Source organism: Pristiophorus japonicus, chromosome 18 (assembly GCF_044704955.1).
Source record: "Pristiophorus japonicus isolate sPriJap1 chromosome 18, sPriJap1.hap1, whole genome shotgun sequence".
NCBI lineage: Eukaryota > Metazoa > Chordata > Chondrichthyes > Pristiophoridae > Pristiophorus > Pristiophorus japonicus.
Genome location: NC_091994.1, coordinates 16,991,920 through 17,016,223, shown reverse-complemented (window position 1 = coordinate 17,016,223; position 24,304 = coordinate 16,991,920). Strand labels below are relative to the sequence as shown.

The following is a 24,304-nucleotide window of genomic DNA, read 5'->3' as shown; positions in this document are numbered from 1 at the left end:
TGGCCACCATGCTGCCCAACAAAAGGACCTGCCGAAACTAGCTGCGGCCCGGGTCCATGCACAAATCGACCACAGGCCTTCCCACTGCTAAATTAGTCAATGTTGTGCCAGTTTAACGCCCGTAAAACTGGTGTAGCTGTGTTCAATTTCTATCCCATCATGTTTAAGTTACTACAACTGTAAAGATGTATCACTATTATATAAATATGAGCAAAGGACATTCATTTAAAAAGAAGTCTTACCTCTTCCCATTGGTGGATATACCTAATCAACCTTGAGAGTCTCAATAATCGTAAAAGACTGAGAATTTTTGTAAAACGCACAATTCGAAGCGCTCTGGCAGTTTTATAAACTTCTGAATCGATTCCTTTTTCTACTATCAAAAATATATAATCCACAGGGATTGAGGAGACAAAGTCTACAATAAACCAGCTTTTTAAATATGTCTTCTTAATTTTCTGTGGATCCAGTACGATCTCTGTGTTATCTTCTATAACAATTCCAGTTCTGAAGTTTAGGACCAAATCCATAAGGAAGAAAGTGTCAGACACGACATTAAAGATAATCCATGGAGTAGTGGTTTCTTCCTTGAAAAAGGTGATTCCTACCGGGATAATTATGAGATTTCCAACCATAAACAACAACATTGTGAAGTCCCAGTAAAACCTGCAAAGAAACATAGTAATTTAATTAAAATCCTCAAAAAATCCTTTCTGCCATCCTTTCAATAACTGAGTGTTATGAGTGGAGAGTTTGTTGGCATTCCTTTGAGAATCATTGAAATGTAGTTACATCAAGTTAAACAAAATTAATTATTCAACGCTGAACAACTGATAATGAATTGTTATAATGTTTTGCCTATTCTATAATTCTATTACATCATTTAAAAAAAAATCAAGGACAAGAAAAGATCCATCAAACTCATCTCTTCAGTATTTCAAATAAATCAGCCTAGCTCTAACTTGCATTTTGATCTTCACTTTAATTCCATGAACTTACCTGGTAGATCATTTCAAACCTTTAACATCCTTTGAATAAATACGTTTTTTTTCCGTGATCGCTGTTAAATTTGCTTTTCACTATCTTCAATTTTGTGCTTGTGTTCGACTTGCCTGACTGACAGAGCAATATTCGCTCTATCTTGTCTTTATCATTTTATACTTTATGTACCTCAATGGGGGTCACACTTTAACCTTCTTCTCTCTGAACTGTTAAGGTTGGGCTTCTCTAATCTTTCTTCATAACACACCCTCTTTTACACTAGGGATCATTCTAATCACTCTTCTCTTTACTCTCTTCATGGATGTCCCTGTTGAACTATATTGATCAGAATTGTGCACAATATTCCAAATGAGGTCTGTAACAGGTATAAACCGCAGCATGACGTCTTTGGATTTATACCTATAATGCTCATTCTTTCTTCCAATACGGAATAGTTTGCATTTGTTAGTATCAAATCTCATTTACTACTTGTCTCCCCAATTGCCCAAAAAACCTACTTCATTTTGCAAAACCTTAACGGCACCCTCCATTCTGACAACAAATTTAATAAGTTCCCAATAGGTTTATGCATTCCAGTTATTTATGTAGATGAGAAACAACAGGGATAAGCATAGTCTGTTCATTTGGACCATTATTTTAAATATTAAGAGAAATTTGTCTACATTACAACAGTGACTCCACTCCAGAAGTACTTAATTGGCTGCAAAGCAATTTGAGACGTCTGGTGGTTGTGAAAGGCGCTATATAAATGCAAGTCTTTCTTTCTTTACTCACTGGGTCTCTCTCAGTCACCCCATTAACTTATTTTATGTTTTAGAAGTGCCAGTTACAGATTTCTTGGGAGCAGCCATTTTATGTAGAAATCCCCGTGTGATACCATGACATTTTACTTGTGAATTGAGGAATAAGGAGGGCTGCCTACAGTCCAGGTGGTCTCTAACCAGCAGTTCTAAATCATAGCAACAAAGGGTACTGAGGCACACCAGTAAGTGCAAAGCTTTATTATGTTCAGGTTTATGGTACAATTCAGTACACCATGCATCTCGCTTTTTCTATGAAAGTGGCACAATATAATTTCAGCAGACTCAATATGATAAATGCAGAATATTGTTTTTGAAACATATTCCTGTTTTAGAAAAATACCTCATAGCTCAAGTAAAAATACACAATCTGAGTAACATATATAACATGGACCTTATGCACTATCAATTAAACTACCAAACCTCTGCAGCAGCCATGCCGACCGATGAATTATTCTCTGCAATGACATGTTATTACATAAACATAAGCCCTACAGATAAAAACCATGTATTTAGGTTTTGGCTGTGAACTGTTTTTAAATTTTATCGAAATAAAATTCCCTACCATAAGTTTATATCCTTCAATAGTTTATTGAAACCCAAAATGCACACATTAATGTGGAATACTGCTCCTGCTAAGTGTGTCTAATGTGAATAATTTTCTGCAGTCATTGTCAACATTGTCCATCTCCTGAAGCATATTTATTGTACTCTCACCATCTATACCTCCTTAAGTAGATATTACACTCTAAGCTCTTTAAGCAGTATACATCTATCATTTTATTTCAACATAAAATATTTCCCAAATAAAGTAATTCAGCTTCCATCTGAGAAACTTATTAAATCCTCTCAAGTGCATGTAAGATTCTTCTCAAATGGTTGAATATAAAAATGTTGAAAATTAGTATTAAAGAAAATGTTTGCCCACTTTACATCCACTTGGTTTGCTGATGCTGTTCTTGTTGAAAGTTTCACATAGCTTGTGTATTTAAGTAAATTTTGTGTCAGTGTACACCATGTAAAACAAATTGTGGGTAGCAATTTTGCAGCTCTAACCATGTTTAACAGTTAAAATGCATGGTGAACTATACAATACAGTATATGTAAAGTAATCTATTGGAAAGGTGAGCACATCTAACACACATATACAGTTAGATTATTCGGCAGCAACATATAAGGGCTTTACAAGACATCATAAGCAGTGAAGGCAAACTTAAATAGTTTATTGCCATTTAAAACTTGAAAAGCATTACTAGCTTGGAATATGCTGCAAAATGTTACACTGCATAATATATATGAAACTAACATTACTTACGGTTTTATATTTTTATCTTATTAATGCCAGTGGGGTGTAATGATTGACAACAATGGATAGCTGGCTTCCTTTAACGGAATCACATAACTTGAACAGGAAAGATATTGTGCCATTTGATTTGAACAGCAGTAATATTGAGATCTATCTTGAAGCATGTTAAAAGGGAACATCGTTGATTGTATATGCATTGCAACAGTGGCAGCAACATGCTGGGGCTATGTTGGTGAGTTAATGCAGGGCATGCAGAGCAGAAAAACACAAGCCTAAGACAATGGTGTAGGAGGAACAACAACAGAAACAGAGAAAGACACAGTGAGGAGAATATGAGGCAGGATTTGGAGAACAAGGCCAGTCTAAGATATTGTGAGAATTCAGCTTAGTAAAATGGAGAGAAGCCAGGAAATTCTCAAAACAGATCCAGGGGATCTCTGGCCTAACATAAAAAAGGCAGAAAAATGCTACTGTTGTATTACAGGTACAAAATTTACAAATGGTATGAGGCAAATAATCCAAAATTACACTGCTGATTCTATGATTAGGCCTGGACTAATCCAGAGACATGAGTTCAAGTCCCATCACGGCAGCTCGGGAATTTAATTTCAGTTAATTAAATAGAAACATAGAAATTTACAGCTCAGAAGGAGGCCATTCCGGCCCATTGTGTCTGCGCCGGCCAACAAAGAGCCACACGGCCCTTGGTCAGCAACCCTAAAGGTTACATATAAACCTCTGAACAATGACGGAAAGGCAAAGAGCACCCAGCCCAACCAATCCGCCTCACCACAACTACGACACCCTTTATACTAAAACATTCTGCACTCCAGCCCAACCGAAGCCATGTGATCTCCTGGGAGAGACAAAAACCAGGTTAAAAACCTAAGCCAATTTAGGGAGAAAAAAATCTGGGAAAATTCCTCTCTGACTCATCCAGGCGATTGAAACTAGTCCAGGAGATCACCGTGGCCATATTCTTATTCCCTGCAGTACTTACCATTATATCTGCTCCATCCAACAAAAGGTCATCCAGTCTAATCCCAATTACCAGCTCTAGGTCCGTAACCCTGCAGGTTACTGCACTTTAAGTGCTCATCCAACCATCTCTTAAAAGTGGTGAGGGTTTCTGCATCCACTATTCTTCCAGGCAACGAATTCCCGATCCCCACAACCCTCTGCGTAAAGAAGCCCCCCCCCCCCCAAAACCATCTAAACCTTCCACCAACCACCTTAAAGCTATTCCCCCTCATAATAGACCCCTCCACCAATGGAAATAGATGCTTACTATCCACTATGTTTAGGCCCCTCAATATTTTGTACACCTCAATGAGGTCTCTTCTCAATCTCCTCTGTTCCAATGAGAACAAACCCAGCCTATCTAATCTGTCCTCATAACTAAGATTCTCCATTCCAGGCAGCATCCTAGTAAATTTCCTCTGCACCCTCTCTAGTGCAATCACGTCCTTCCTATAATACGGCGACCAGAACTGCATGCAATACTTCAGCTGTGGCCTAACCAAAGTATTATACAATTTAAGCATAACCTCCCTGCTCTTATATTCTATGCCTCGGCCAATAAAGGCAAGCATTCTGTATGCCTTCTTAACCACCTTATTCACCTGGCCTGCTGCTTTCAGGGATCTGTGGACAAGCACTCCAAGGTCCCTTTGTTCATCTACACTATTTTGTGGCCTACCGCTTAATATGTATATCCTTTCCTTATTAGCCCTCCCAAAGTGCATCACCTCACACTTCTCTGAATTAAATTCCATTTGCCACTGTTCTGCCCACCTGACCAGTAGATTGATATCCTCCTGCAGCCATGACTTTCCTCTTCTTTATCAACCACACAGCCAATTTTAGTATCGTCTGCAAACTTCTTAATCATACTCCCTATATTCAAATCTAAATCATTGATATATACCACAAAAAGCAAGGGTCCCAGTACTGAGCCCTGCGGAATCCCACTGGAAACATTCTTCCAGTCACAAAAACATCCATCAATCATCACCCTTTGCTTCCTTCCTCCAAGCCAATTTTGGATCCAACTTGATCCTTTGCCCTGGATCCCATGGGCTTTAACCTTCATGACCAATCTACCGTATAGGACCTTATCAAAAGCTTTGCTAAAGTCCATATATACTACATCGTACACACTACCTTCATCGACCCTCCTGGTTACCTCCTCAAAAAATTCAATTAGATAAATCTAGTATCAGTAATGGTGACCATGAAACTATCGCGTTGTTGTTAAAAATCCATCTGGTTCACTAATGTTCTTTAGGGAAGGAAATTTGCTGTCCTTACCCGGTCTGGCCTATATGTGACTCCAGACCCACAGTAATGTGGTTGACTTTTAACTGCCCTCTGAAATGGCCTAGCGAGCCACTCAGTTGTACCAAACCGCTACAAAGAACAGTGGTTCAAGAAGACGGCTCACCACCACCTTCTCAAGGGCAATTAGGGATGGGCAATAAATGCTGGCCTTGCCAGTGATGCCCACATCGCATGAACGAATATATTTTACAAAATTAGCTCTTTGGCTAAGGGAAATAAAATCCTTTGCATGTACTTGCTTGAACACAATACAGAGTTCTGCTCAATTCAAGTGATAGTTAGATTTAAATGTGGCAATGAGTCAACTGTCTTTTAGGCACTTGGTAACATTAAAACAATTAAAAACTGATTTTAAGAATGGGCCGTCTGAAAACTTTTTAGACTGCATTTTTCACCAGCTACATTCAGACTGCAACCACTGTGAAGCTGAAGTCATGTGAGGTTACCTCCAAAAGGTGATTTCTGGATACAGTTTGGGTGACTTTACCTTCAAATACTGTATGCATTTTGCATCAATGTGCAATCGAAAATACTTTGCATTAGACAAACTGTGTAAAATAACTTACCTAAAAATCACAGCGACGATGAAAAAAAGTAACAAAAATTACAAAAGGCAGATAAATTATGAATAGAATAAAAATGGAGACAGATTAAAGAGAATCATGGATACAGAACTAATAATTAATAAGTCAGACAGTTAATCAAAGTGAAAAGGGAAAAATGAGATAGGGATTGTTGGAACGTAATGCAAAGATAAAGAATGGAATATATCAGTGCTCATCTCAATTCAAAGTCCATTCATTCAAATTATCTGATAAATCATTAGTTTAGTTCTAAATTCTGATTTTCCCAAGTTATTTATGTTCTTAATTCAATTTTTTGGATGATTCATTTTTTAGCTCAAAAAACGACTTTGAATGATCAGTAGCCTGTATACTAGATAGAAGGGAACTGGTTAAAGGAAGTTACTGAGCGAGAGTGAGGGGGAAAGGTGAGGCAAACTATAGGAATGGCATTTAGGTGAACGAATCAATTCTTCCATGAAAAAAAATAGATTCTATTCAATCCACAATCAGGAATACGGTAATGAGATACCTAAAGAAATAACATTAATTGTGATCACAAGATACATATATAATACTGAAGCTGACGCTACACAGCAGAACGACTGCTCTTATCACCAGCGCCAAAGCAGCAATGAATCTCTAATAGGCTGTGGTAGACACCGTTGATTTAAGGTCACTAATGTACTCCAGCTACAACAGCGGTACTGGATCAGGTGACGGTGTATCCTTGTCCGCAAGGTCGCCACAAGGACAGACTGATTGCGGGTAAAGCTCACAGAGCAGGGTTAGACAGGGAGGACATCTGCAGGCTTCCTTCTGAAAACATAAAACACCATTAACTATCGGCAGAAGGAGGTATTATCACATGGGTGTCGTATTCTGCTGGCGTGAATTAGCTATAAAATATGATGTGCCTGATCTTCGAGTGCGGGGCGCTCATGGTGCTGAATCCTATGTGATAATTGTCCTTCTGCTTCGGGTGCCTAATCATCAAGACAAAAAAAATCAGTGATTAAAATAACAAGCAGGCTTGAGCAGTAATTCCAAAGCAAAATACTGCGAGTGCTGGAATCAGGAATAAAAACGGAAAAGGATGAAAATCTCAACGGGTCAGGCAGCATCTGTGGAGAGGAATCAGAGTTAACGTTTCGGGTCGATGACCCTTCTTCTGACGTTAACTCTGCTTGCTGCCTGACCTGCTGAGATTTCCAGCATTTTCTGTTTTTGAGCAGTAACTGCTGTACATAGACGACAGAAAACAAAATATTGACAGCATGGGTTCAATTATATTCCTCATTATATGGATGTCATTAAATATATACAGTCACTAATTTGAGCTGCGAGTCCTGTATTACAATTTACATCAAATGAGAGTTTTTTTGTAATTGTGATTTTCTGGAATTATTGTACTACGGCGATCAATAATTTTGCAGAAGAGACGGACATCATATCTTAAAGCTGAGCTGGTTTGCACTCTGCCTGAATCAAATCTTGTCTTCAAATGTCATTCAGGATGTTTTATTTTGAAAACTCTAAATCGGAAGGAAACTGTATTTAATGGTGTATTTACAGCACAGTGGAGTAATTTGGAAGTTTAATATTGCTGCTGTGCTTAAAAATCAGACAGCTACACAGCAGGCAATGGAAATCCCTAGTAAAAAAATACTACAATGTAAAAATGTTGATTTGTCAATGGAATTGTTCAGCATTCTGGACCTTAATTGCAGCTTTTCTGGCTAAATGGGCGGTACAGATAGTATTCGTATTGGTATTTACACTGCAGGGAAGATCCTACTGAAGGAACAAGTTTTATAGTGGGTGGCACTTCAAGTTTGAGTACCACAAACAGCTCCATGCAGGTGCAGACTCGAAACATCCCGGGTTCCTGCTGCAGACGCCATCTGTCAGTGCATGTACCAGAGAGAAAGATAGCACTCAGAAGCCCCAAGCTCCCCCGCCAAATTAAGCTATCCCTTAAGCAATTCCTGTGATGAAACGTGTAAAGGAAACAAATGGAACATCGAGGGCAAGATTATAATTCATTCCCAGATGCCTTACTGTTACTGCTATCAAGGAAAACCAGTGTGTTGCTATAACGCCCAAATTGTATTAGAATATAAAAAATAGGAGCAAAAGTAGGCTATTTGATCCCTCGAGCCTGCTCCTCCATTCAATGAGATCATGGCTGATCTTCTACCTCAACTCCACTTGCCTGCACTATCCCCATATCCCTTGATTCCCTTAATATCCAAAAATTAACATGCATAACAGTCTCCGAGTTATCTCCAAGTGAAAGATTTTTAAAATTGTATAATACATTATAAACACCCTTTATTCTTAGCCTTGCTTGGTGTTTAAATCACATTAGGAAGGGTTATACTTCTCCCAGAAGAGGGGTGATTGATAGCTAGTCAGCTGTGGCTCAGTGGGTAACACACTTGCTTCAGGGTTAGAAGGTTGTGGGTTCAAATCCTACTCCAGGTAGTTAAGCACAAAAATCTAGACTGACACTCCAGTGAGGTGCTGTCTTTCAGATGAGGCATTATTACATCTACTCTCTCAGGTGGATGTAAAAGATCACATTATTTCAAAGAAGAGAAGGGGAGCTATCCCAGGCCAATATTTATCCCTCAGTCAACTTAAGAAAAACAGATCATCTGGTCATTGTCACATTGCTGTTTGTGGGAGCTTGCTGTGTGCAAATTGGCTGCTGCGTTTCCTACATTACAACAGTGACTACACTTCATTGGCTGTAAAGTGCTTTGAGATGTAAGGTGCTATATAAATGCAAGTCATTCTCTGGTCAAGAATAACATTTTACAAAACAAAGCAAATTTGGCTTCAGATCAGAAGCACAAATTGGAGGACAAGGCGAGTTCTGTGCTCTGTCAGGGCAGCTTCTCAGCACATATTTTGTGAATTCTGTGTTCATCAAGGCGAAGAATCTTGGTGTTGAGGAATGGAGTACTTTTCATTGCAGGTACTGAGCCACAGCATCAAACATTCCCAAGTCATGAAAAAACATGGTTAGATGCATTGTCCCCAGCAGTATACATAAGGCCCTAATCTAGACGAGCACATCCTACTGGTACTTATGTGAGTTTCCATTTCCGACCCAGTGACACTGCAGTCTCTCTGAGCAAGATAGCTATTTATTGCCGAATTAGTCGTTTAGTGCTATGGGTCCATGCTAAGCAGAAACTGTGTGGAGACAATTCAAACTCATCTCGCATGGGAATCGCACACAAGAGACATTCAGTCTGTAAATCAGAGCTGCATTCGAACCCAGACAAAGGGATGAAAGGTCAGTATCTAAACCAGCCACACCACCAAATCACACAATTTGAGGGCACGTAGTATATCCATGGCATAATTTGCTCTTTACTTCTAATAATTTACTATAACTGTGGCAAGTGTGTACATTTCAAAAAGCTGATGTTATTTGTATTAGCTTTTCAAATTACAAATCTGGGGCTGCATGAGATCCTGTTCTGACCAAACATGTCAATCTACAGTGATATAATACCATGGCAATTTTGGAGCTTTAAAATATTTTTTATGGGTCACAGGCTGATATTGACAATGGATACCTTGTATGAATATTTACTATGTATTGCCTGCTATGGCTTTTAGCACCCGACGCGGATGTCCCGTCCCCGACTTGGAATTGCCCTTACCGCCTCTGAAAGGAACCAGAGTGCAATCTCCTGTGCTCCACTTCCTTTAGGGGAAGATCCCGGGGCGCTACTGGAAAGAAATGTTCAGCGCTAGGCGGATGTTCCGCGTAGTGCTGACGCCCTTCAACGCCCCTCCCCTTCGATTAAAGGGGAGGGTCACTGTGCACTCTGCACGGCTTCTGTTGGCCACCACTGGACCACCAGGGCAGTGTGGGACCAGGCCAGCTGCCCGGCGCCCGGGAGTCAGCCGACAAAAAATGATGGCAGCCCGGGGCACTGGAGCCCTTCCCTTTACTCACCGCCCTGAGTGCAGATGTCCACCAGCTTTGCGTGACATCCGCTCACGATTCGCGGGGCAATTTCCCATGCAGAGCGGTAAGGGGTCGGTGTGGGACGGTGAGGGGTCGCTGAGCATGGCCACGATGTCATCGCCGGCTGAGCACCAGCCCGGGGCCCTAATCTTGGGGCATGCGAGGCAGCGCCTCCACAACCTCCTGGGAAACTGGTAGCCTCCTCCCCTGAGTGAAAACTGTCTTGTGCCCCCTGGAGGTGCTAAAGTGGCTATAAAAAGGGTCATGTCATCCCCAAGTTTTTTTCCAAATTAGTCTGGGTTTTTAATCTGTTTTTTTGCCTCTCCCAGGAGATCAAATAGCTTCGGGTAGGGTTGTGATACACAAGGTATCACAATTGTGTGGGACAGGCTCGATGGACCAGATGTACAGGTAATTACTCATCTTATGCTCTAGATGGCTCTGTGTTTAGAATCATTAACTAAGCTGGCTGTGATTGCTTAAATTTAGCAATTCACTTTGCTGCAGCACGTGTGGTTTCCATTGACAGAATACCTGCGATTGGGAATTCAGCTATGTGGTGAATCACATCACAAGCTAAGAACCTACTACTGTTTCATAGAATTAGTTCATTGCCTAACATGACATGCCCACCATGCTGCTCTTAATCAAGTGAAATATTACATATTATATTTGAATTTCCTTATTCGTGAAAAATTGTAACAGTTCAATTCATTGAGCATGCGACAGCTACTGTTATAATTAGCATATCTTTATAAGCTAGTGAAAGACTTTCATTGTTTAGCCCTTTAAATAAACTATAATGTATCTAGATCATTCGTGAAATAAATGAAAGTTTATTCAGTTGGTTGAGTTGGCAGGGATTAATAAATTGCTAAACAGCCATTTATCTATTAAGAATTAAAGTTGCTTTATGCTAGAATAGGAGGTTGCATTCTACACTTATGCTCTTTAATCATCTCAGCCTCTTATTCCAGCATAAAATGCTGAAACATTCATAACAGATACAAATGACATTAGTAATAAAACATTTAATCTCAATGTATTTGCTGAATCTCCTGAGGACACTTTCTTAAGTTAGAATTATTTTTGGACGTGCTGCAGAATTAATTTTGGGGGGGGGGAAATCAAAATATGGAGATCCTCGTCATTAAGGTGAATGTAATTCTTCACCATGTTTATCTCTGTCTACTTCTGACTGAATGTCTGTTTCATACCTGACTTGCTACCTTAACAGCTCAAATCATCACTTTACTGTGCTATATAATTTCATTACAAAAGGGTTCCACTATGTCTCTATGTTGAACAAATGAATATACAAGACAGTGATTTAAATTTTAATGTCACTAAATGTTTATTTATTCAACATTTTTGTACTTGTTCAGTGGTGCCCTTAGGTGTCTTGTGGCCTGATTTACTCTAGAATAATGTAGTATAATAGATTAACTTTCAATTTTGATTCGCAGATACTTAATAATCACATTTAATGTAAACATATGAAAAGCAACATCACGATAAACTAGCCTTACTATATATGTCGCCCATGCAGCTATTTATCACACACCACATACATTGAGCATTTAGCGGCTTTGGTAAAATATTCCCATTGCTGCAGTATGTCATTGTCAAACATACCGGCTGCAGCTCCACTGAGATCTCACTAGGGCCCAAACTTGCATTCAGCATGCAGCAGTCGCTCTCTCTCTCCCTCACACACACACACACACACAGTGCATAACCCTCAATACTTGAGAATGTTCCCTACACCCATTGTTATCAAAACTAGAATGGCAGCAAGCAAATCATATTTAATTGGCGCTATTGGGTATCAAATCAAAAACAAAAATGATATATAGAATAAACATCTCAATATACTAAAAAGCAACTTTCTAAAAGGGATGAAAACTTCCTTATTAGTTTTCAGATCACTGTAGACTTAAACACAAGAATCTAGGCTGACACTCCAGTGCAGTACTGAGGGAGTGTTGCACTGTCAGAGGTGCCGTCTTTCGGATGAGACGTTAAACTGAGGCCCTGTCTGCTCTCTCAGGTAGATGTAAAAGATCCCATGACACTATTTTGAAGATGAGCTGGGGAGTTATCCCTGATGTCCTTGCCAATATTTATCCCTCAATCAACATCACTAAAAAGCAGATTATCTGGTCATTATCACATTGCTGTTTGTGGGAGCTTGCTGTGTGCAAATTGTCTGCCACGTTTCCCTATTACAACAGTGACTACACTCCAAAAAGTACTCCACTGACTGTAAAGCACTTTGGGACGTCCAGTGGTCATGAAAGATGCTATATAAATGCAAGTCTTTCTTTCTTTGTTGGTAATTACCAGTTGTCCATCCCGCCTTCATCAATTGTATGTAATCGGCCTTGCTTTGTCTCATTCCATGAAACTAGCTTTTGAATCAAACATGACCAAAACTCCATCTTTTCTCAAGCTCCTCCATTCACCCAAATTACAGTTTTCCCTTCAATCATCATCCAAAGCCCAAAGGAAGCAGGGGTTACAGGGTGGATCCAAGTGAGAATATTGTATATTGCTCTACCAGTGATAAATCTAAGCCTTAAACTGATGATCAATTGAAATCTACCCAACTCATTTATAAAAGCATAATGCACATAAAGTTTGTGAAATAATGATTAAGACAAATTAATAACCAACTGTTTAGAATAGCTGAATACAGTATTTGTTGAATGCATAATTCTCATTTGATCTTCTCTCTATTTTTATTTTCAAATCCCTCCATGGCCTCGCCCTCCCTACCTCTGTAATAAGAACATAAAAATATAAGAAATAGGAACAGAAGTAGGCCATACGGCCTCTCGAGCCTGATCCGCCATTTAATACGATCCATGGCTGATCTGATCATGGACTCAGGTCCACTTCCCTGCCCGCTCCCCATAACCCCTTATTCCCTTATCGGTTAAGAAACTGTCTATTTCTGTCTTAAATTTATTCAATGTCCCAGCTTCCAAAGCTCCCTGAGGCAGTGACTTCCACAGATTTACAACCCTTTGAGAGAAGAAATTTCTCCTCATCTCAGTTTTAAATGGGCAGCCCCTTATTCTAAGATTATGCCCTCTAGTTCTAGTCTCCCCCATCAGTGGAAACATCCTCTCTGCATTCACCTCGTCAAGCCCCCTCATAATCTTATACATTTCAATAAGATCACCTCTCATTCATCAGAATTCCAATGAGTAGAGGCCCAACCTACTCAACCTTTCCTCATAATTCAACCCCCTCATCTCCGGAATCGACCTAGTGAACCTTCCCTGAACTGCCTCCAAAGCAAGTATATCCTTTCATAAATATAGAAACCAAAACTACACGCAGTATTCCAGGTGTGACCTCACCAATACCCTGTATAATTGTAGCAAGACTTCCCTGCTTTTATACTCCATCCCCTTTGCAATAAAGGCCAAGATTCCGTTGGTCTTCCTGATCACTTTCTGTACCTGCATACTATCCTTTTGTGTTTCATGCACAAGTACCCCCAGGTCCCGCTGTACTGCAGCACTTTGCAATCTTTCTCCATTTAAATAATAACTTGCTCTTTGATTTTTTTTCTGCCAAAGTGCATGACCTCACACTTTCCAACATTATATTCCATCTGCCAAATTTTTGCCCACTCACAGCCTGTCTATATTCTTTTGCATACTTTTTGTGTCCTCCTCACACATTGCTTTTCCTCCTCCCATCTTTGTATTGTCAGCAAACTTGGCTCCTCCAGCTCCACAATCGCCCAAGATGTCTGCTCTCCTCTAATGTTGCCCTCTTGAGCATCCCTGTTTTATTATCGTTCAACCTTTGGTGCCCCTGCCTTCTGTTGCCTAGGCCCCAAGCTCTGCTACTCCCTGCCTAAATTCTCCGCCTCTCTACCTCTTCTTCCTCCTTCAAGATGGTCACCGACCCTAATTTCTACTAATGCAGCTCGGTGTCAAATTTTTATCTCATAATACACTTGTGAAGCACCTTGGGACGTTTCACTACATTAAAGGCACTATATAAATACAAGTTGTTGTATTCTCCATATGGAAGAAAAAAAGGATGGCAGCCTGGAGAGTATTTCAGTTATGTCAGATGAGTTGGAAATTATTAATAGAAAGAAGCCATGAGTTAAGAAGGGAAGAAAAAATACCCCCTAGGGAATTCCTATATCTGTGCAAAGCATGTGCAAGACGTGTGCAGTCATGGATATGAGGTGCGTGAAATATTTCAGCAATTCTCACAGCTGGAAGCAAGCATTGGAGCAAGGATTATCTCATGTGTATGACTGGACCCAAAGAAGGCATGTGATGGTGTACAGAAAATATCCAACGATATTTGCTGGGAAGTATGTAACTTGATCAGGATTATCAGTAAAGGATAACATTACACAAATTCTTCAATGTATTGGGAACTCACCACTCATAAATCCATGGTTTGGTATGCACCCACACTTTAGTGGTGTTTGGGGAGTAAAGCACCAGAACGATTGCAATTAAATTAATGGAGATGTTGGTGACATTGTAGGGTCTGAAATCGTTAATGATTGTGGTAACATACATAAGTAATCCACTGTTTCACAGGTACAAGTGTCAGGTAAATAGACTAACACATGAATGAAAATTGAACTATGCTAAGAATGACATTAAGAAAGGGTGAACAATATTTGGGTTTTTTTTGCAGATAGAAATAAAAGTAGGGGTCTGATTTTACATCCAGGGCATGTTAGGAGTGACATTAATAATTACAAAGAGTGAGATTGCAAACCTATTTAAACTTGTGATGTTTTTATCTTTTGAATGAGATCTATCTGATATTTTTAACCCAGAACCAATGAGAATTGACAGGTTTATGATTTTAATTGTTGGATGCAATAGAAGAGTGGTAGTATAATTTCGGAGACCGTTAATGAGGTGTAGGGCCTTCCGGGTGGTCATCTAACGCCGGTTTGAGTTGTAGTATAACTCCAGTCTTAGTCCACGAAAGGATAGAGACGTATTTCCCCCATTGGACTGGAAAGCGGTAAATAATGCAGGCACCAGGACTGCAAAGACCCAAAGTTGTGTTTGATGAAAATAGCCTGCAAGGGTGAAAGCATCTTACCCCTCCCGAGCAGGCAAACGCACCCCATTCTCATCCCTTAACCTGAAGTCGTGATGATAAAATGCCTCATCTTCGAAAGGGGCGGGATAATGTGGCTCACAATGCCGCCAGCCACCACACCGCCCAAGGACACAGACGCAACAAACGCTCGGAAATGCATCTATGCCGAAAATAAAGCGCTAGGTCACCTCTACAGATTGTATCTACAGTACTTCACAAGGGACAATCCCTTCATTTCAAATGTCAGTTAACACTATGAGTTGCGCAGCATTTTTATTGCATTAACAGGCACACATGCTTCTAAAGGAAACGGTCACACGGTTGCAGTGTGAATGTGTGATTTATGTATCCGGTTATGGGCTGCTCAAGAAGTTAAGTCAGCAATCGCACTGCCACTGGAACCACCTGCACTGCCTGATAACTCGACAGAAGCATACTTGGGAATAGAATCACAATTCCCGTTCACTGCAGCTCCGCGGCGCCTTTCACAGAGCAAAACCAGACCCACACAGCTCCAACCCGATACATACGGTTCAGGTGTGTGTGTATTGATGGGGCTGTCCAGATTTCAGGCTGGTGTTCTGTTAAAGGTTGCTTATTAAACACTCTCCTTAATTTCCATATCGGGTCCTGTTAACAATGAACTATTGAACATGTTATTGTCAACCGACCTTCATTCTTGGGAGTGACAACCGACTCATTTGGTGTAGACTTAAGTGCAGCAGTTCTATACATATATATATATGTGTGTGTGTATGTGTCTGTACCATGTGTAATAGCTAAGGGTTAGTGTCCTCGATTGCAGCACTCACCGAAAGTCACTGTAAGGGTGGATAATCCATGCTCCGGCCGATTTGACTCTCTCCTGTTCCCGTTCCACAGCTTTTTGACTGCCAAACATACGCAGGGAAAACTTATTAACCCCAGGTTGGAGCATAGCCCCAAATTGCCTCTGCATGAAGCTGGCCTGACCCTCGCCCTGTTCTCCATCCTCGGGCAAGATCTGCTCGGCCCCGTCCGATTTCAGAAAGCTGACGGAATTCCTGCCCTGGTGCTGAAGCTGGGATGATTTTCTGCTGGGCGCTGCCGCCGCCGCGAAAGCCACTTTGGTCTCTCTCTTGTCTTCCTTGTGGGAGGAACCGCCTCCCTCCATGCCAGCTTTCTTCTCCTCGCCCCAGTCCTGCTCTTCCCTGTTGACGGACGACTGGCTTCCCTGGGTCATCCTGCAATCGCCGTTTGTGTTGCATTTCATGCTCAGCACCGTCTCCACCTCGCCCTGGCTCGATCCCCCTTGCTTGCTGTCATTGCTGTGATAGCCTCGGCCGGCTCCCCCTCCTGGGGGCGATGGCATCGCTTTCATCCTGATGCTCTTCCTGCTAGTGTCCTCCTCGTTCTCGTCGTCCTCGTCCATGATGCTGGCTTTGGGACCTATGTGCTGGGGTAGGCTGTACAGCCGCCTTCGCATGGCAGGGCGCAATTTGTCCATGAATGCTCAAATGGTTGAAGAGGTATGCTTTGACGTGTTCCGAGCTCCGTGTGCGTGACATTTTTGCTTAAGCGGCGCATGGAGCCGGGGACATGGTGTCCTAGTCCTTGCTTTAGGAGAAGGTTAACCAATCCACCAAGCTGCATTGTCAGAGGGAGCTCCCAGAACTCTGTCCACCTCAAGATGTCCATTTAAATATAGATTTACACATTGAAGGCTCCTTCTTGTCGCCCTTTCCGCGGGCGTGTCCTTTTGCAGCGAGTTAAGCACCTGCAAGGGAGAATTTAAGCTTACCTGTGGAAAAATATTTTAAAACAAAGAAGTAGAATTATTTAGCGCCCTCATGCGTCTGTAAAAAAATTGTTTGTCTTTTTAACGCCATCTACAAAGGAAATAATGTTTGAATTACATGAAATGCGTGGACACTTCTTGTAAATGTATGAAAATGAGCCCTCAAGTCCAGTACTTAATATGGCAGGGAAAAGAAAAGTTTAATAATTAATAAAACCTAACCAGCCAGCCAGCAGCTCAAACTGTGCATCCACCTGGAATAGTAATGTTACTGCAGCCTTTTTAAAAATAAATGAATTCATATACAGCACATAGGGAAAAAAAATCTCAATTGGAGATCACAGTTTCTTCGTTTGGCCCACAGACATTGGCAGGAGTATTGTGATTTCACAGTTTAGGTAGGAGTCTTAGGAGGACGCGTTGGTAGAAACTGGACTTAAAAATCATGCTGTGTGAACTTCCAAAGTTGTCTGTGGAGGACATCTGTAACAAAGGGTGAATATAATGATGCCTGTGCCCATCTCAAAATAAACCGATTTCTGAAATGATCCAGCGCTATGCTTTAAGGGTTAATATTAGAGTTTTAATTATCGTAACATTACACGATTTGCTACAGTCGTTTTCAAACGAGTATTTGATGTTCTGGCAGCGCCCAGTCCAGTTAGTGTGCACTGCAGCAAGCGTCCAGCAGTCAGGTGACAGGATCACTTGGCCTCCGCACTTTTAGCCAGGTCGGCACAATACTTAGTATTTTCGTAATTCTCGAACTTTTACATTACTGTATCGAGGTTACATTCGACCAGGTCATGCTGCAGGTTAATAGCCAACACAGTTTCGTTCAAATGCAGCAACAACAATCCTAAATGCAGTACTCATTTTCTTTCTGTTAATAATTTTTGAGGCTTTCTTGCTTTCTCAGTTTGCTATGTTTAACTTTCTAGCTTCAATTCGTATTGGATATTCACAGAATAAATTCTACATGTCCCTATTGACGTCACAACATCTAAGCAAGTGTGCCTCCTCTCTATAGGGTCAATACTGTGATTCAATCGGGGAATAGGATGAATCAGAATATCCAAGCAGTTTAAACTATATGTTATACTAGATTTTAGAGAATAGTCATATCATGATGTTTTTCAACAGAGGTAAAATCAAAAAGCAAGTCATATTTGAGGAAGTTAGTTGTAATTCAAGGTTGCATTAGATCAGGTAATGTTATACCTGCTCTAGATTAATAACCAACACAATTTTCTCACCTGTAAACACATAAGAATTTTATTCTTACTTTTTTATAATAAAAATTAAAAATATATAAATCTAAATTCACATTAGAGATATGTTTTAAAGAACAAATCTATTTGTTGGACTCTATTGTACAATAAAGCATATTCTGTAAAATTCAAATACTATACTCAAAACTAATTTTGGAATATAATCAATAAGAATGACAATTTTAAAGTAGTATATTGTTCAGAGAATAATTTTTGAATTTAAGTACACCAAGAACCATTGGGATTTGAGCTAACATAAAGTCATATACATAAATTTCCAACGGTGCTCAAGATTAGGAATCCTGGCTGATGTCATAGCTTAGATATTGAGCCCAATTGCTTCCATCTCTATACTGGCCAAAATCAGCTAACTCACCTCAGACTAGGAATCATCCACAAGTTTCCCTTTGGTGGCATCATTCATTGTTATGTGGTCAGCTTTCAAGTATATCCTGCGAACATCCAGATCAAATCCTATGCTGCCACCCATGACTCTTCAACTATCTGTATGGTGTCTGTTGCTTAGCCAACTTCAAGTCCTGGATGATCAAGAATGTCCTTATACCATCCTGTTCAATTCCCATTGAAAACCCAGTACCCCAGCCCCAACTCCATTTCCATTCCTAGCCGTTCATTCAGGTTGAGTCTTATGGAAGCAACCTTGATGTCCTGTTTGATGCTGAGCTGCGCTTCAAACTCTAAAGCCTAGCTACCACTACCAAGACTTCCTATTTCCAACGTCACAACATCACTCACTTTTACCCCTATCTCCCTCTAATGCACCTCCGGAGTGAGCAGTTTTTACACCTTATCTAGTCTATTTCTTAGATTGGACCTATTTCCACAATAATTGCATTTTTATCTAAAGAAGTATTGGTTACAGAAAAATGTTTAGATTTTTTACTTTGCTTCATATACTTGATAAACAATAATTCTCTTGTATCTTTATTACCTCTAACTAACCAAACGCATTTTTGTCATGAAGGCAATGCTCCTTCATTTCCTTAAGCAAGGCTAGAGTTATTAGATCTTTCTGTTGTAAGTGAGTTAAATAGACGGTGATTACAACATATTTTTCTAAATGTGAAATGTTGAGTTCTTCAGAAAATAATTTTGAGCCCCATTTGTTGCCTCGCTGTAGATAAAGAGAGAGGGGACAAAATTTTTGAAGCTCTGCTCCGCTGGCGGAAGTACAGCAGATAAGATGCCAGTCCTGATTCTGCTGGAGTACCCAAGGTAACTTAATTTCAACATATTAGGCAGCAGTCCACATCAGTATAAGTACTTGCCAGAGGAGAAAGGGCAGCACTAGCCAACTGCTCACTAAACAATCTGTGGCCACACTGTACACCTGGACGGCTTATGACTTTCTGGTCCAGCAGAAATTCAGAGTCAGTTTGTTTTTAAATTATCGTGCACTGGAGTTGTATCTACTTGCAATATGTTACAAAAGTGACAGACTTGTAGAACATAAGAACATAAGAACATAAGAATTAGGAACAGGAGTAGGCCATCTAGCCCCTCGAGCCTGCTCCGACATTCAACAAGATCATGGCTGATCTGGCCGTGGACTTAGTTCCACTTACCTGCCTGCTCCCCGTAACCCTTAATTCCCTTATTGGTTAAATTATGCAATAGTTTATGCAATTTTGCTTAACCAGCTCTTGGATCACAATCCATTGGGAGCATTTGAAATATATGGAATTATTTTGTTACACACAATTAGTTTAATAGGAAAAATCTATCCTGTGTGTAATTTATTGACTGTCTGCTTGGATCACTTTTGCCTCTGAGTCAGAAGGTTCGGGCTTGAAATCTCACTCTATAAGTTGAGCACATAATTGAATGCAGTACCGAAGGAGTGCTGCATTGTTAAAGGTGCCTTCTTTTGAATGAGACTTTATGACAAAGCCCTAGATGCCTGCTCAGGTATGAGTTGGCAAACCCATCGTGCTTTTCGAAGAGCAGAAAGTTCTCCTTTATGGCTGCTGTTATTGTCTACATAACAACAATCGCTGCACTTCAAAGCAATTCATTATATTTGAAGCATGAGACGTGATAAGGTGTTACAGGATGCTAGTCCTTTTCTTACCTGTGCCTTTTGTAGAATGAACAAGATTCACATCGGTTCTATGAATAATTTCATTGATGTTGGTTACTAATATTTGGTTCTGTATTAGCCAAAAAATTATTTAGTATACAGTTGCATGAACATTTTCCTAAATGGTTTGCCTAATGTTGGTGGTACTGTTTATGACAATCATTTCAACCCTGGTTTATCAGTTTATCAAAAAAAATGTAAAATTAAGGCTATTGTAAAAGCTTTATGTGCACCCTATAATAGTCCAACTGTGGAAATATATTTTTATTTTGTACCCTTTTTGATATAAAATAAAATGGACTCCTGGTCCTTCCAGAAATTTCTGCAACAGACAGACTGTTTACATACACAGCTAAACCTGGCTTGAAATGGCTGATAACTGATTAATAGCCATCAGACAGCATGGAGACTGTCCTGCTGAGACAAGTACCACCCATGGTGCTCCCCGGTATTGTCCATGCAGCACCAGTTCCACCGCCCCCCCTCCCCCTTAAGAGATACTCAAACTACCAGCCATTATCTCTTGTACAGAACTCATCCATTTTATGCAAAAAGATAACTGATCAGGAAACTGGACAATCCTGACACAATGCAAGGCCGGTAATAGCACATTATCACACTCTCATCGAGTAATGGCTGACCGGCCAACTAATAATCCTGACAAAGGAGACATTTGGAAACCATGTCAGGACAAGGATGTGGTAATTAACTCTTTATCTGTATTCACTGACTGCAAAGACAGAGCCAATACACAGGAAGAGGCCATAAGTTGTGTTTTTACTGTATAAATATCTCGTGAAACTGTACCATTTTTGGAGGTCTTCACTTAGCCTTTGACTGAGTGCGACTTTTCCGTTGTTGCAAGTAAAATTAAAGGAACATCTGCCGGAGCTGAAGGTGTCAGAGTCGTATATTGCAAGTCGAGATTTCGACACAACATTCAACATCACCAATTCAAAATAAGCATGACGAGAGTCATCACTGGAATATTGCTGAAAGATTATTCAAGCTTTGGCAAGAGACAAGTATTAATTATGTATACGACTAGTGCCCCACTGGCTCTGTCTTATTATTACAAACATTTTATTTTTTACAGAGCAGTGTAGAAATGGAATAAATGTAAAGTACATCTTGGAAGTAACAGGCTATCTGGTTTGAAAATACAAAGGTTAACCAATCTCTGAACTAGGTACTCTGTATAACAAAATCAGATTAGAACTGAAGAGTTTTAATTCCTCAGTCAATTGTATAATCGTAGAATCAACATAATCAATGACAACAACAACTTGTATTTTAAAATCCCAAGGCACTTCACAGAAGTGTTATGAGATTTAAAAAATTGCCACATATGTAGAAATTAGCACAGGTGAGCAAAAGCTTGGTCAAAGAAATATGATTTAAGGAGCATCTTGAAGGAGGAGAGAGAGATAGAGAGGTGGAGAGGTTTAGGCAAGGAGTTCCAGAGCTTGGGGCCTAGGCAACAGAAAGCACGGTCACCAATGGTTGAGCAATTATAATGTGAAATGTTTCTTATAAACTTCTGAATATTTTGCCTTCTGACCTATTGGGGATGTTCAGAATTGCCCCTCATTCCCTGGGTCAGATGTAACATGCATTAAAACTTCCTGGTGATATTTGGTTCGATACCTTTCTAGTAGATCAGAAGGACCACAGACCACATGCATGTGAAATGGACGTCTTAATACTGTGAGATAAGGCTATTATTACTGGCTATCCACTCAGCAGCAAGTCTAAGTAAAGTATCCACTGCTGGGTAGCAATCCTCTTGAATGAACATTAATCTTTTCCCCCATTCATTTCTCCAACTCTTATTTTCAGTTAAAAGTAATTTAAACTTTTCTAATTGATCATATGGTAAATATGCCACCCAGTGTGGAACCGAGCCACATGGAGTTGGTTTGAATGGAACAAAAGAGTTTGTTTGATTAGGTTCAGTATACTTAAATGAGCTAAGCACCTCGGTCCTATGTGTCAAATATTTTACTCAGCTGTTAAATAATGTTTTTTTTTAACATTTATTGCACTCCACTATGTCCTTCAAGTTACTTTCCCTTCAAACAAATGGCTTGAGGGCAATTTGTTACTATGTACAAAGCTTTAGATCAATATTAATACACCGAATATAAATTCTAGACAAGATCAAATACTACTTTGGAAAAAAAAATCACTTACCTTTATGTACGCAGTGTATGAATCATGTTTTATATGTCACTATAATAGCAAAGCAGGAATGTACAGGACTTGAAGAGACTACTGAAGTCCATGTGGCTGGTCCCAGAGTGCAAACAAATGCCATCTTGTTCGTAATCTCTTGGGGGCTGAAATTGGTCGTCTGCCCATTTCTCAGCGGTATGCCGGTGGTATGTCACATACCGCTGGGTACCCACTGGGCAGAGTTTGCACGATTTTCATCACTTTTCTCTCGGCGGTATGCCGAGCGAAGTGCAGCGGGCGGAGCGCAGTGCAGCCGGCGGTGTGCAGGCGATGAATCCTTTTCACTCGGGAATCTTCGGGTCACGAGTTCTGCGCACGTGCATGCTGCTGTGAAGCTCCGCCCGCCGAGAGACACAGACCAGAATTCACAGAGACTGCTGGTCTGAGAGCGATGTGCAGTTAAGTGGTGGGTGGAGGGGGTTGCTTCTTGGGTTGAGATCGCTACACTTGGGGGGAGATCGCTACTTGGGGGTGAGATCGCTGTGGGGGGGACAGATTGCTGTGGGGGGGGGAGACAGATTGCTGTGGGGGGGGGGGAAGAGACTGGGGGGGTGGGAGAGACTGGGGGGTGACAGATAAAAACATTTTCACAGCTGAAGATGCATACCGCTGACTGAAGATCGACTTAAAACCACCTTTTCCAGGGTGGTCTGCAGGGTCGGCAGTATGTCGGTGGTAAGTCATCAATTTGGCAATTTTGGGTGGTATGTCGGCAGTGTGCATGGGCAGATGGTATGCATAGTGCCTGGCGGTATGTCGCTGATTAATTTCCCGCCGGGTGGTATGTGAGCGGTAAGTAGATATTTTTCAATCAATTTTGCGATTTTGGGTGGTATGCGGCAGAATGTCCACCAATTTTGGGCCCTTGTACTTCTTTCACCAAAACAATTCAAATCTGCCTGGAGTTTAATGACATTACCCACCTCCACTGTCTCCCTGAAAAATCTGCTCCTCAACAACTCTTTAATTAAACAATCAAAGTTTGTCAACCCTAATAGCCTTTTGCCCTTTCTTGGCTCATTAGGAGGAAGGTATATTTTTACATATATATATATGTGTAAAGTTTTTCCTCATATATATATATATATATGAGGAAAAACTTTTTCATGCAACAAGTGGTTAGGATTTGGAATGCACTACCTGATAAGGTGGTGGATACAGATTCAATAGCAGCCTTCAAAAGGGAATTGCATAAATACTTGAAAGAGAAAAAATTGCAGATATATGGGGATAGAGCCGGGAGTGGGACTAACTGGATTGCTCTTCGAAAGAGCCGGCGCAGAGTCGATGGGCTGAATGGCCTCCTTCTGTGCTGTAAAATTCTGATTCTATATTTCTTACATTAGCAAGTGCTATTAATATTGCCAAAATTTTAAAAAAGAATTGTTGTTCTCCCGATATGGCCAACACTAGTCCACATTTATTGCATAACCCTAGTTGCCCAGAGAAGATGATTGTAGATCTTCTTCCTGACTAGCAATTGTTTTGCCACCGTGTGGCTTGCTAGGTCACTTCAGAGGGCATTAAGCATCAACCACATAGATTGGAACTGAGTTACATGTATGGGTAAAATTGGCAGGTTTCTTTCCTTGAAGGATATTAGTAAACCAGTTATGTTTTTAAAATAATAATCAGTTTTTTATGGTCATTTTGTTCTGGTGTTGGACTACAAGATACCAGGGATACTGACTCGAGGTGTGTTAGTGAGGCCAAAAATGAGGCAGAGCTGAATTAACAAATGCAGTTGAAATGAGAAAATAGCTGATGTACATTCTGCTCCATTAATTTACATTAATCTATCATATCTCCAGAGCT

General features: G+C 40.4%; 1 protein-coding gene across 1 annotated transcript in view; it reads right to left on the bottom strand.

The window, feature by feature from the left end:
• Positions 1-16,591, bottom strand: part of hcn2b (hyperpolarization activated cyclic nucleotide-gated potassium channel 2b) — a 229,524-nt gene extending 212,933 nt beyond the window's left edge. The window contains exons 1-2 of the mRNA XM_070860816.1: positions 15,918-16,591; positions 243-666 (exon numbers count right to left, since the gene is read on the bottom strand). Of these exons, the coding sequence (XP_070716917.1) occupies positions 243-666; positions 15,918-16,591 (1,098 nt within the window). The remainder of the gene's footprint in view (positions 1-242; positions 667-15,917) is intronic.
• Between the last annotated feature and the right edge of the window lie 7,713 nt (positions 16,592-24,304).